Raw genomic sequence first — 12,992 nt, forward strand, 5'->3', positions numbered from 1 at the left:
ATTGTTGTTTACAACATTTCTTAAAAGTGTATTTTAAAGGTGTTTAAAAAGTGTAGAGAAGGTAAAAGGTGGCTAAAGAGAGGTTGAAAAAGTGAAAGCTGGAAAGTGAAATCGGTTCAGAAGGTTGGCTTTGTAACCTCTGTTTCCATGGACCATGTTGAGAATCCCCTTGATGTCTCTCTGCATGCTGAAGTAGACATCTTCCAGTACAATGCAGCCATTACTCACTCTCGTCATTCTCCACTCACTCACTCACTCACTCACTCACTCACTCACTCACTCGCTCACTCCCACCATTACCATGACTCCCCCTCCTTGCCCAGACCCAGGCCCCACTCCTCCCCCAGGACATCAGGCCTCTCTGGGGCCTCTCTCATTCTGGTCCCCCTGGGATCCATCTCCGTGCCCGGCCCAGCCCCCGGGGCGAGGATGGCATCCACCTCCTCCATGTCTCTCTTGGAAATCTCAATAACAAAAGATTTCTGTTTTTGTTTGTTTGTTTGTTTTCCTCTTGGTTTGTTGTTGTTGTTTTATTTTTCTTTCTGTCATTTCTCCTCTGTGTCTCTAACCACCACCCCCCCATCCCTCTTCTATTTGGGTTTTTGTTTCTCTGCTCTGTGAAGCGGCCGTATCAAGTACCGCGATATGTATGAGATGCTGCTCCACATGTCCCCACCCTTAGGTTTGGGGAAGAAATGCCCACCGAGAATCGCCTACAAGGTAGCCCTCCTCTCCTTGCCAATCCCCTCTGCTCGTCCCCTCCTTCCATTGGCTTACTCCTCAGCCAATCTCTGTGCTCCGCAATGTTCCCCTTGTTCCATGGTTTGCTTATTTTGCCAGCGCTCCAATACTTTTTTAATTGGTGTAGTTGCCCCTCCCTCCTCCCTGTCCTTCCTTTCCTCTTCCACTCTACCCTCGCAGCTTACCCTTTTAGCTTAAAAAGTTAGTTTGAGGATCCTGTCTGTGCTGAATACTAGCTATAAAGAAAGGTGTACTTATAACATTAAAACAAAAGAACAACTAGAGGATAACGTTTAGGAAGATCAGAATTCATTTCTGTATTATTTTTTTCAACATCATTCCCATGTAAAGGTTTTGTCCCTCACTCTGCATTGTGTAGGGGTTTTTGTATCATGTACTGTATGATGCACTGCTAGAGATAGCATGCACATTGCACACTACTAATATACTTAGGTTGGTTGTGAATGCTTGCTCATGTCTCTTGCAATATCCACACATACTCACATGTTTAACTAACTTAGTTATAGTTACACAGGGGAAAGACTGTACTTCTTAATTAATTTAGAAAAAAAAAATTGAGAGGACATTTTGTGTGTAGATACTGCTCCATACTACATACATTTTTAATCTTGATGCCATTTGTCTTTTTTTCAAAACCTGGTACATTATGTATCATTGTTTTCTTAACCCTTTTCTTAGCCCATCTTGCTCAGTCTACTCCCCAGTACCTTCAATATGATGGGTGTTTAGTTCTTTGTGGAGCAGTGTGTATTTTGTTTTTACGCCACGACAGTTGCAGACAGCAGTTTGTCCTTTTTGTATTTCTCTCTGTGTCTCTCTCTTTCTCTTTCTCTTTTTGTCTCTTTCTCTTTCTCTCTCTCTTTCTTAACATCCCTTGTCTTTCTACCATGTCTACTCTTTTTAGCCTCTCTGCATTTCTCTTTGTCCTCTTCCTTCCTCTTCCTCTCTTTGTACAAGTGTGTGAATGTACTTCAGTTATTTTTTCCCTCCTGTTCCATTCTAATGGTCTGTTTTTACTCTTGCACTGCTACTGCTAGTTGATGTATGCTCTGTTTGTTACCGGGAGCTCAACTCTTTCCAGGATAGTGTCACACAGTGTAACACTGTGCACTATGTCATGGAGAACACACACACACACACACGCTACAATCACTTTCTTTAAGCAAAACCTAAAATCACTAGATAACAGTTGCTTACTGTTCACATTAAAGGCCACCATTGGCCCAAAAAGTAGCCACTATCTTTCACGGTGTATCTGTGTGAAGTTAGCACAGAGTCGAGCTCCCAAGACCTGTGAAGCACCTTCATGTGCACATGCTTCTTTCTCACTTTTCTGTCTATCAGTGTCAGTCTCACGCCAACACACCCTTGGCTGCAGATGGTAGCCTGTAGCAGTGAATGTGAATGTTTGACATATTCTCTTATTTTTTCTTATCTTTTTTAGATGAAGCAGTTTTGTGTGCTGCACAAACAAAGGTCTCACCTCTCTAACTACCAGTGCTAGTAGTGCTGCTACTTCCTCTTGCATTACTACTAATTCCACTACCACTAATTATACCAATACAAGTTTATAAAATAAAACATGTATACAATAAAATGTTTATGCAATAAAACATTTTATATAATTTAAAATAGTGATACTGATAATATCATAATCTTATTAGCCATAGATAACCATTAAATAACCATAAACATTTCAGTCAGTCTTAGCAGCACACAGGCTGCTTCCTCTCAAAGAGAAGTGGTGTATGCGAGTGCCTCCACTGGACTGCTGAAGTGTGAGTGTCCCTAACCTGTTGCGCTCCCCTTCCGTGGCTCCTGCAGCGTCTGGTGAAGATGAACATGCCCATAGCGGACGACAACACCGTCCACTTCACCTCCACCCTCATGGCTCTTATACGCACCGCCCTGGAGATTAAACTGGCGTCTGGTAAGGCCTTCGTCACTCGCAATTACAGTTAGAATTGTTTAATTATATGATTATTTTAGTCATAATGTATGTTTTAATTACTGAAAAAGAATGCCAAAATGATTAACATGTTGGCAAAGTATGCATGTCAATATTTGTAAATACATACTGTATACCTGATATATCGTAGTCTTAGTATGTAGGCTAAGTCTGACAACTAAATTGGCATCTGCTTCTGTTTATACGCTGGTCTCATAGTATGTTTATTGTTGCTGACTGTGGTGAGGAGAACTGATAGGTTGCAGAGGCCAAGATATAGAAGTGACAAAAAGGAGGATGTATGTGTGTTACTTTGTGAGGAACGGGGGTGCATTCATTATTAATACAGCACAGGAACAATCTGTCCCCTTGTTTTTTAGTTGGAGGTGATGCAACCAGCACTGACAGAAACTTTTGCAGTGGGCTACTGTCTGCTCTGCTGTCAGCTAGACATGTTTTATTTGTTATGGGAAGAAGCTTTTTCAGGAATGTACAGTATCTGGATGTGTGCAAGACGAAAGAGAAGAGTGTTTTTTATGATAATGGAAGCATGTTTTGTGAGGTTTGCAATTCCAGATACCCACACCACTAGTTCTGAGGCACCATTTACTCCCAACGAGTCGGAATCAAGAGCAAATGAGCAGAACGATGAAATAAATAAAAAAAGATATTGCACATTAGAGGGATTTTATTACAGTTAGCACTTTTCCTGTGATTTAAGTGCAGCGCTGTGTGTTTCTTTAATGGGCTTTTCTCTCTAATCCCATTTGGACTCATTAGTGTGTTTTGTGTTGTGTTGTGGGGTGTGTGCCGCCACGCTGAGTGGCTGATGGCACCATATGTGTTTCTCAGACTCGGCTGCTCAATGTCTCTCATGGCACAAAGTTAACTATGCGTCATCTGCACTGCATCGTAACCACCTAAATCTGGAGGAAAGTTTTTATTTTTGCTTTGTAACATAGTCACACTTTGTATTGTTGCTTGAGAAAGCATAACAGATTTTGGTAGGCTGCGACTGTCTCTGTTTTGATAAAGCGAGGTCTCTTTTGCGGTTTCTCTCAGGGATGGTCGCCCAGCGGTTAAGTGACGCTGAGCTGAAGAAGGAGCTGGCAACAGTATGGCCTAACTTGTCACAGAAAACCATGGACCTTCTGGTGACGCCACACAAACGTATGCATTTCTAAGTAATGAATGTATAAACAAATGTAGTTGCATTTGTGTATTGCTAAATGAGATATCTTCAGCTAATTTTAGTGTTTCATATATTTAATGTATTTATTTGAACATCAGTGGACGAATGACATCAGTTGACTGTTTGTGATGCCACCTTGTGGTGAAGATCCCACTTACCTCTATCACACTGTACTGTAGATATTACTGTATTGGCAGCTCTGTCACTGTTAACTGTTGGATTCAATACACTGTCCAATACACTAAAGGATGTTTTTATATGTCTTTGTTTTTACACTGTTATATGTCTCTGTTTTTACACACACTTTTTAACTTGGAATTCTACTTTTTTATTTCTTTACTTGGAAAACATTTTTCATAAGGTGCCACCACATAAAGTTTGGGAATATTTATCAAATGTAGATTTAAATCTAAATTGTTTGTTTGATCTTTAATTTTAATCTCTAATCTTTTTTATCTGTTCGTTTTAATCTCTAGTTTATATTGCTTTATGAAACCTTTTTGCCATGATCTAACCGTAGATGCTGATATGGCATTAAACTGAAACTACTACTGCCACTATAATTGTTTTACTCTCTTTCATTCTTACACGCCTCAGCCAATGAACTGACGGTGGGGAAGGTGTACGCCGCATTAATGATCTTTGACTACTACAAGCAGAACCGGGCTCAGCGGCTTCTGATGCAGCAGCAGAAGCAGAAGGAACAGGCTGCCGCTAGCGCCTCTGGTGGCAGCACCGCCAATCAGGTGAGGCGCTCTGCCTGCCCCTGACAAACACCCTCCCCTTCCCCCCACACAAATGGAGTGTCTGAATGTGTTCTCTGTCTGTACAGGGCAATGTGGGCGCACTCCTCAAACCAACACTGCCCCTCACTCACATGCAGGACGTGGATGTGAACAGCGTTGACTGTCACTCCGACGCCCAAGCACACACCAGGCCCAGCTCCACGGCACTCAACAACGGCCGAACGCAGTGAGTGAGCCCCCCACACCTGCCCACTCAGCTAGGCACACTAAATGAACACTTACACTTATGACTAAATGTCCCTGTGAGGGACAACTCTATACAGAGAAACACATGTCTGACACTTGCTGAAAGTGATATAAAACAAACTAAAAAAGCAAATATGCCCAGGTAAAAAAAAAACCTGACACTTGGAAAGTGCTGTATCATGCTATTAGTAGTCATTTTTCACCCTTCACACTTCAGCATAATCACCACAATCATCATATTGCAGATAAATAACACCACCCTTTGCCTGGTTCCAGGTGCTGTAGATCTAACCGAGTTTTCCTCTCCCATCACAACTCCACACAGGCAAAGCCATGATGGCAACATTCGAGGGTCCTCTTCATGGGCCTCGGAGAAGCCACGAGAGGTCCAGAGGCCCAGTAAACGGATCATCCGGGGACCATCGGATGATACGGCAGATCCAACCACTGCCCAGGTACACAAGTGTGATCATGTGAACACAATTATCAGTAGAAATATTTTATGGAACAGTGTAGTATGTGTAGCTGTGTATTAAAAATATATTTGTACTTATATTTTTTTGATGAGTCTATTGGGTTGAGGAGTAGTAATGGCTGTGTGTGTGTGTGTGTGTGTGTGTGTGTGTGTGTGTGTGTGTGTGTGTGTGTGTGTGTGTGTGTGTGTGTGTTCCTCCTCTGTAGGAGTCAGTAGAGTTGAGAAAGATGGAACACAGTGCCAACAGCGGAGCCTCGTCTTGTCTGGAGAGCCAGGGGAGGGCTGTGTCCATGCCAAAACTCAGCGCTGAGATGCAGGTACACTGCTGGGCTTACTCAGAGCTCATCTGAAGTCCCTTTCACACCAGCAACTGGAACATTCCCCTCACAGCGTCATGGTTGAATGGGAACATGGATTAATATTCCGGAAAATCTCTCAAGACCTTCACCAAACATTTCCTGAAAAAAATTGCCTGTATGGCTGTGTTGTGAACACAAGCAGTATTGCCAACATTACTTCATACAATTCTGCCCAGATTATAACCTTTTGGGGCTTTTAAGGTCCAGCTTGTTCACAAAAAATGTGGTTGGCAGTAAATTCAATTGGATTTTGGGGTACTACCAACCTCTTGCAGAGTATTTGCTATCCTTTACCCTGGGCAAGTTATATAAAAAAAGACTGCAGCTCTTCCTGACTGTTAGTTGCACATTTGAAGGGTGATATCTCTTCTTTCCTCTAGAGGCGTGCAACAAGAAGAGTCTTAATTGTGTTACCTCAAGGCTCAGAATGCACTGATCAGGACAAATGGGGAGCTTGGCTGAGAGGGAATGATTGGGGGACCATGTTTTGTCCTTGAGTGTCCACGTTCATGCTCTTATTAATAATGTATCCTATGGGAGATGCAGACATTACAGAGCAAGCATGGGAAATATGTAATATTTAAATTTCCAAAAACCTTCAAGCAAGAATGGGAAGTATTTTTCATAATTAAATAGAAATCTGACATCAGAAAGGGGTGCTGAGGTACTAAGCAGTCCCACTGAGCTCTGGGACTTGCATTGATGTTCGTATACCTTCATTATAATCGTATGCTCTTTATGTCACAAAAAACCCTGCACTTTAAGTCTGTCAGCAGCATTTTGAAAGCTTGCGTAATATTTGACTCAGTCAGAGAGGAAAAGCTCCTAATTTCATTATTAAATGAGCTCTATCTGAATGTGTGCTGGCCTGTTAGTCATTTTTAACCACTGTGGCCCATGATAACAGCCTTCAGCCTCTCAGTCTGTGGTTTCAGCACTATCTCATATATGTGCAGTCCTCCTTTCGGGGGAATTTAATGGGTTGACTTTGCCCTCATTGAGTTGCAGTGGTTGGCATTGGTCCAGATCCAGCAGTTTGGCTCGGTCAAAAACAAAAGCGACACGGTGAGATATGTTTCCCCTGTGATGTCTCGGCCTTGGCAGGCGAAAAACAGCCAACTCATTGACAGCGAAAAAAAGTGAATTGTGTGCAGCCAGACAGAGAGCTTGAAGATTTCTGGTTATCATTGCACTGATATATTGCCAAGTGTTGAAACACAGAAGGTGAGCCTCAATCCTAGCTTTTAAGTTCCCTTGAAGGAGTCCTTCATTAAAAAAAAGAAAATCTACTGTTGACATTATTGAGATTTGCCCACCTATTTATCTCATTCCTCACTGAGTGCTTATTTCGGCCAGTGTTGTGTACAACCTGTCCAGGTGAATAACACTCATAAGGTTTAATCATGCGTTGCTTCTGTGTCTCTATGTGTCTCACCTTGTTTTATCTCCTCTGTATGTCTTCCTGCCCTCGTTTCCAAACTTGTACTCTGACAGAGGAGCCACTCCAGACACTCCCCAGGGACGATGCTTGCTGTACGTACCCAATCATGTTCTCTGGTCATATCATAGACTGTTTCACAGGGCAGGTGGAGATAGGTACATGCTGAATGAGTTCAGTGGGTATTCAATAGCAGGATTTAGTTATTACTGGAATGAGATAATATCAGTGTATCAGTGTGTTAAATCATCTTACATCAACAGTTTCAGACAACAGTTTTAATTTGTTCTGTATATTAAAAAACAGGCATGCTTTATTAAGATGATCATATTTCAGATAAATCTGTTCTAATCTGTTCTAAAACTTATACTTAAATAGAAATCTACACATAAGCATAGGGGCTAGAGGCTATATAGACTAGCTTCACAGTCTTGTCACAAATGACTGACATGTCCTGATGCGTTTTGGGGCATTGCTCAAAAAAAATTGCTTATGTGCTTGTTTTTTTGTAGTTTTTTGAAACTATTGCATGTATCATTGTTTATGCTGTCTACATTGTATGAACAGTGCATGCTGTAAATACATAGTGGTTTGTCATTGTACTCTGTTACTCTGTTTGTCCTGGACAGATTTGTATGCAGTGCAGTAAATATACCTGTTACAGCTCAGCTGTAAATCAGTATGCTGGCCTGTGTATGGGGGGGTGGAGGCTTAAGGATGACAGCCAGCCTTTTTATCATCACTGTATGGCAGATATAATAGCTCATTACCAGGACAGCTGATGTCCAAGCATGCTTTTAAACGTCTGGCCCAGAGAGCCAGCCCGCTGGAAATGAGTGGTTTAGGGATCCCTGGGTCAGCTGCCGTTGGCTGAACGCCTTAACCTTTGGCTGGCTGGCCGACACCTTTCAAAGCCATCAGGGAAAGAGCAGGGCGGATGGACTCAACACCAGGCTCATCTGCCAGACAGGATTGGAAAATAAATGGTTTAGAGGCTATATAACACTATATATTAGAGCACTGTATATTACCCCTCCATGTCCTAGCCATACAAAGAAGTAGACGTCCTGAATACCAAACACACATTATAGTCTGCAGGCCAGGGTTTCTTTCCTGTTATTAAATTATCATTTCAATAAAAAAAAATGTCTGACTGTTTGTTATTACTCTGCAGCCAATTCCTGACTCCAGTCCCATGAAGCGCTCAGCGTCCACCGTTGCACCACAGCGCCCCCAGGAGGTCAACCTGCGAGACTACACCTTGGAGAGGCCCGCTCAGGAGCGGCCTCATCACCATCATCACCACCACCGCTGCCACCACCGCAGGGACCGTGAGAAGAAGCAGAGGTCACTGGACAGGTCCCCCAATGGACAGCCTCCCAGTAATCTGGGTTAGTGGCTTCTTACAACATAACACAACACCTCATATTGCAAACAAAAACACGGTTGTCGATCCTGACATTGACACTTGCAAAATACTGCAATATGGGGAGCATATCCTTCTTCTGTCCATACATGCAGGGGTTAAAGTGGAGGGGAATGGGGGGAACACAGTTTTATTACAGTAAAAAGGCCATTGTCCTCAGAGCAACTCGGGGTTAAGTGCCTTGCTCAAGGGCACAACAGTGGAAAGCCAGGAATTAAACTCACAACTCTCACAACTTTCAGGCTACTACATGCTAGCCCAGTTCCTTAGCCACTGCGCTACCACGGCCCCAAATCAGAATCCAATTAGAATTCATGAACAAAAATTAATGTGAAAAAACAGCTCCACATCTACCTTCTCAGGATGATACCAGCATTAGTTAGATTAAATACTACCACAGATAATACTAACACCAGAATCCTTAAATCTGATGGTGGTAAAACAAACTCACTGAAATGTGGCAGCAGCAGCAGTGTGAGCAGGATGTCAAGCCCTTTCAGAGCCCTCTAGTAGCTGCGCGGGGGCCACAGCTCCCTGCTCGTAGCCGGGCATCATCTGGGGGAGAGATCAGTGTACCGCGCGGCGGTCTCGGGGCGCGGCCGAGGAGCCGCTCCGCTCCAGCTGGCCTTTATTACCCAGATAAAAGGGGCTGACAGACGCGCAGACCCAATGACCCGCTAATTTATGGGCGCCTCTCAGCAGGACAGTGATGAGGGGAGAGAGGGAAGTGTTCACATGAAAAGTCCGAACACACACACAAGAACAAAAAAACGTGACAGACTGTGCTTTTGTAGTGTGTGTGTTTAAGGAAGCACGGCTCTAGAGGGAAGGGGAAATGGCCCAGACTGAAGGATATTTGAGTTTTGGGATGCTGTTAGCAGTCTGAATGTGTCCATCAGGAAGTTTTGCTGATATGGGTACATTTACAAATGAGATGTCTCATCTGCGATGAATTTCAGTTTATCAGATCATTCCATAAAATGTGGCCCTTGGATGCCACTGAAAACCTCTGTAGTAAACTTTCAACCACACCTGCTGTATACTCTTCTCTACTGTATGGCTGGGTAGGACAAAGTCACGGTAACCTAGTATTTGCAGCCATTAGGGTTCAGTCATCAAGCCATTAGGGTTCAGCTATTCCAGGATGTGGCCACATTAACCTTGTCTGACCTCTGTCTGCCCTCAGTGCTTTTATTTATAGTTCAAATTGTGACACCATCTCTTGCCATCCATCTCTGACATGGCAACTCAGGCACCACAGGCGAGCCTCCAGGGGACCCCTCGACCCGCGAGCGGGCGCACGACCGGGGCCGCTCGCACGAGAGGAAGCATCACTCGTCCTCCGGCGACAAGCAGCGCTACTACTCCTGCGACCGCTACAACAGCAGGGAGCACTGCGCCGGCGCCACCGCCACCAAGTCCACCACTGCCAGCTGTGCCACCTCCCCCAGCGAGGCCCATGAGCCCGGCCTCAACAAGCAGGTGGGACGGGGCGGCCATCTCCCCAGCCGACTTAGGCTCCAATATGAGTGTGACGCTGTCCGCGTTTGACGTTCGATTATATTAGTTTCCGCAGTTATAAATGTTGGTTCTGCTACTCATGTCAGCACCTACATGCGAAAAAAAACCCACATTATTTAAAGGTGTCCTATGGTTATTATATACATGCCAACTAGTGGGTAAAGAACATTTTAGGCAGCAGGCATTAGTTAATCATTAATTGTATTACCGATTTTAAGAACCTTTACCAACATTTATTCATTATTTATTTATCAACCATACCAGTCTGAATGACTTAATGAGGTAAGTTGCACTACACCTTGAGCAAGCATCCTCAGAATCTTAATTTGGCTTGTAGTTTAACATCAGCCTCAGAATTGACATAGTACATGCACCAGGTTCTCACTCTATTCACATGCCATGTCAGCTGAGCACTCTTCTTCACATAGTGGAACCTCATATTCTAGAACCCCAAAATCAGCTGTTTTGACAGTCAGACATGAGACTCCAATCTCTGAACCCAAACTTCAGAACTGAAAATGATCACTCTGATTTGCCTGCCTTAACAGTGTGAACAGCATGAAGGGTTAAAACTTTTGAGTACAGTAAAAGAAAGTGAGATTCCACTGAGGGCGAAAGCCATGACTTACTGTTCCCAGAGGCCCAATCACATAGTTTGACTTTGGTCTCTATGGGAGAGGTCTTCAGAGTGGTATTAATACAGCATCAAGAATGTGCTCCGACTTTCTACTTTTCTACTAGAGAATATCAGTTGTCTGGGTTTACGATGAATGGAAAGAAAATTAGATGAAATGTATTCAGAAGTCTTTTTTTATTCTGTTCTCTTCTCTGTTTGATATTCTGTGCTCTTCTTGTGTCTAAGTTTGACTAACACAGTTGATTCTGTCTCTGTTGAAACTTCCTTTTTTACTTCCAGCCTTCTAGTGCAACCTCTCATGGCTTTTCCTCTTTTCTGCTCTTTCTTCACCATTTATCTGTGCACATGTTTTTGTGTCTTTCCTACCATTGTTCTCCAACATCGAAAAAACGATGCTGGTCTATCCGTATGGTCTTCTCTGTCACTAACCATTCATACTTTACTTTATCAAACTCTCAATGTTCATGTATTTCCATTTTGTCCATTTGTCCTGTCCACTGTCCACTCTCATCTGCACTCTCCTATCCTTTCCTCTGCCTGTCCGTTGGGTGGACCTGTTCCCCGCATCCCTTTCTGTTTTCTCCCCTCCGGCGTGTTACCGCCATTGTTTTTGTATTGTTTTGATTTGCTTCTTCACTTTTCATCTAGGGCAGTGGTTGGGTTAAGGGGAGCCCGGTGATGTCCACCTCGGGGGCTAGCACCCCCAGTCGCGGCCGCAGGCAGCTGCCCCAGACTCCCCTGACCCCTCGTCCCGGAGTGGCCTACAGGACTGCCAACTCCTCCCCCGTGTTCTTTGTGGTGGGCGCTCAGGCCGGGGCGCCCGCCAGCCCCTGCCGGCTGAGCCGCGGGCAGTCCGAGCACAACGCCCTCCTGCACAGCGGCCGCGAATCGCCGTCGTCCACCCCCTTTGTGCGCATCAGCTCGGAGCCGTTCCTGTGCCCGGCCGAGATGTACGGTTCGGCAGCAGCAGCAGCACTTCCTCCTCCTCCTCCTCCTCAGCAGCAGCTGCTGCAGCCGCAGCCCTGCAGCTTCCGGGACGAGGTGGCCGCTTTCCAGGAGTTGGCGTTGGGCACGCGCGCCATCGCCGTGGTGGGACACCCCCCTCCCCACCACACAGGGCCCCTCCCTCCCCCACTGCCGCCCCAGCTGTTCCGCGGGGTGCCCAATGGGTACCACTTGAACATGGGTGTGTCCGGCGGCGGTCAGATCCCCGAGGGCAGGGTGCCCCGTTACTACCTGGAGGCAGGGGAGGACGAATGGTGCTAGCATGGCTTTACCACATAACCGAGTGTTGCAGAGGTATTTGTTGAGGAAATTCGATGAGTTTTATCATCTTGCTCAAAGGGGTAGTAGTTTACACTGTTGTTACTTGTTGTTGTTGTTGTGTGTGTGTGTGTGCATCTGCTTTCAACTGAGTTTGCTGAGGGGATTCAGACAAAGGCCACCAAAGCAGAATATTTAAAGATGACCTGAAAAAAGTCAGTTATTTGTGACGACTTGAGTTGACCTGAAAATGTTTTTTTATATTTGGTTGGAAACAAGCATACAGTCTAACACATGAACAATTTGCCTGGAAAGGTTTATGTCACAAAACGGTGGAATCTCTAGGTTGTGTTGTAACACAATGGTCTCTCCTCCTTGTTCTTGCCTTTGTGTGAGAGCTGGCACTGTGGAGACTTCTCTCCTGAAGAGTGGGTAGATAAGAAGTAGCCCATGGCACTGCATGGAGCAGGGCAGAACAGTACAAGCACTTCAGCACTCAGTTCTGCCATTTCAAGAAGTGTTACGTCCACTGACCTGAGAACAGTAGTGTTTTCAGGGTGGACCATTAGACAGGGTGACAAAAAAAATCACTGCTACGAGTTGCGAGGAGATGAACGTTAGAGAAAATGCACAACAGGTGTGTTCTGTACTCAACTCTTTTCTGAGATTTTACCATGCCTGTGTGGAAGTTATATTCTCTATGGCAGATACACATATGTTACAACACAACCAGGTTTATTTTTTAATGGAAAGGGACGATGGTTGTTTTTGTTTGTTTTTGCTTGTTTGTTTTTGCTGCTGTTGACCATTCCTTGCACAAATGTGTGAAAATGGAGAAAGAAATGGATTATACATTTTGTTTCCTTTTTTGTATCATATACTGTTGTGCATATTTTACCTAGTCATTGTGCTTTTTGTATATTGTAAAAACAAATGTGTTTTATGTAAATTGCTTACAGTTCACCATTTGTCAGGTCAA

General features: G+C 44.3%; 1 protein-coding gene across 1 annotated transcript in view; it reads left to right on the top strand.

Annotated features, from left to right (window-relative positions):
- cacna1ba (calcium channel, voltage-dependent, N type, alpha 1B subunit, a) overlaps positions 1 to 12,016 on the top strand; it is a 92,200-nt gene extending 80,184 nt beyond the window's left edge. Inside the window, exons 41-50 of the mRNA XM_076271336.1 lie at positions 2,587 to 2,692; positions 3,773 to 3,880; positions 4,500 to 4,639; positions 4,735 to 4,874; positions 5,220 to 5,349; positions 5,576 to 5,686; positions 7,223 to 7,261; positions 8,341 to 8,557; positions 9,845 to 10,074; positions 11,399 to 12,016. Coding sequence (XP_076127451.1) covers positions 2,587 to 2,692; positions 3,773 to 3,880; positions 4,500 to 4,639; positions 4,735 to 4,874; positions 5,220 to 5,349; positions 5,576 to 5,686; positions 7,223 to 7,261; positions 8,341 to 8,557; positions 9,845 to 10,074; positions 11,399 to 12,016 — 1,839 coding nt within the window. The remainder of the gene's footprint in view (positions 1 to 2,586; positions 2,693 to 3,772; positions 3,881 to 4,499; positions 4,640 to 4,734; positions 4,875 to 5,219; positions 5,350 to 5,575; positions 5,687 to 7,222; positions 7,262 to 8,340; positions 8,558 to 9,844; positions 10,075 to 11,398) is intronic.
- Positions 12,017 to 12,992: the final 976 nt, after the last annotated feature.

Source organism: Alosa pseudoharengus, unplaced genomic scaffold (genome assembly GCF_046254945.1).
Source record: "Alosa pseudoharengus isolate Yale_2024_CS ecotype anadromous, Long Island Sound unplaced genomic scaffold, YU_APseudo_1.1 YU_APseudo_1.1_scf_6, whole genome shotgun sequence".
Lineage (NCBI taxonomy): Eukaryota > Metazoa > Chordata > Actinopteri > Clupeiformes > Clupeidae > Alosa > Alosa pseudoharengus.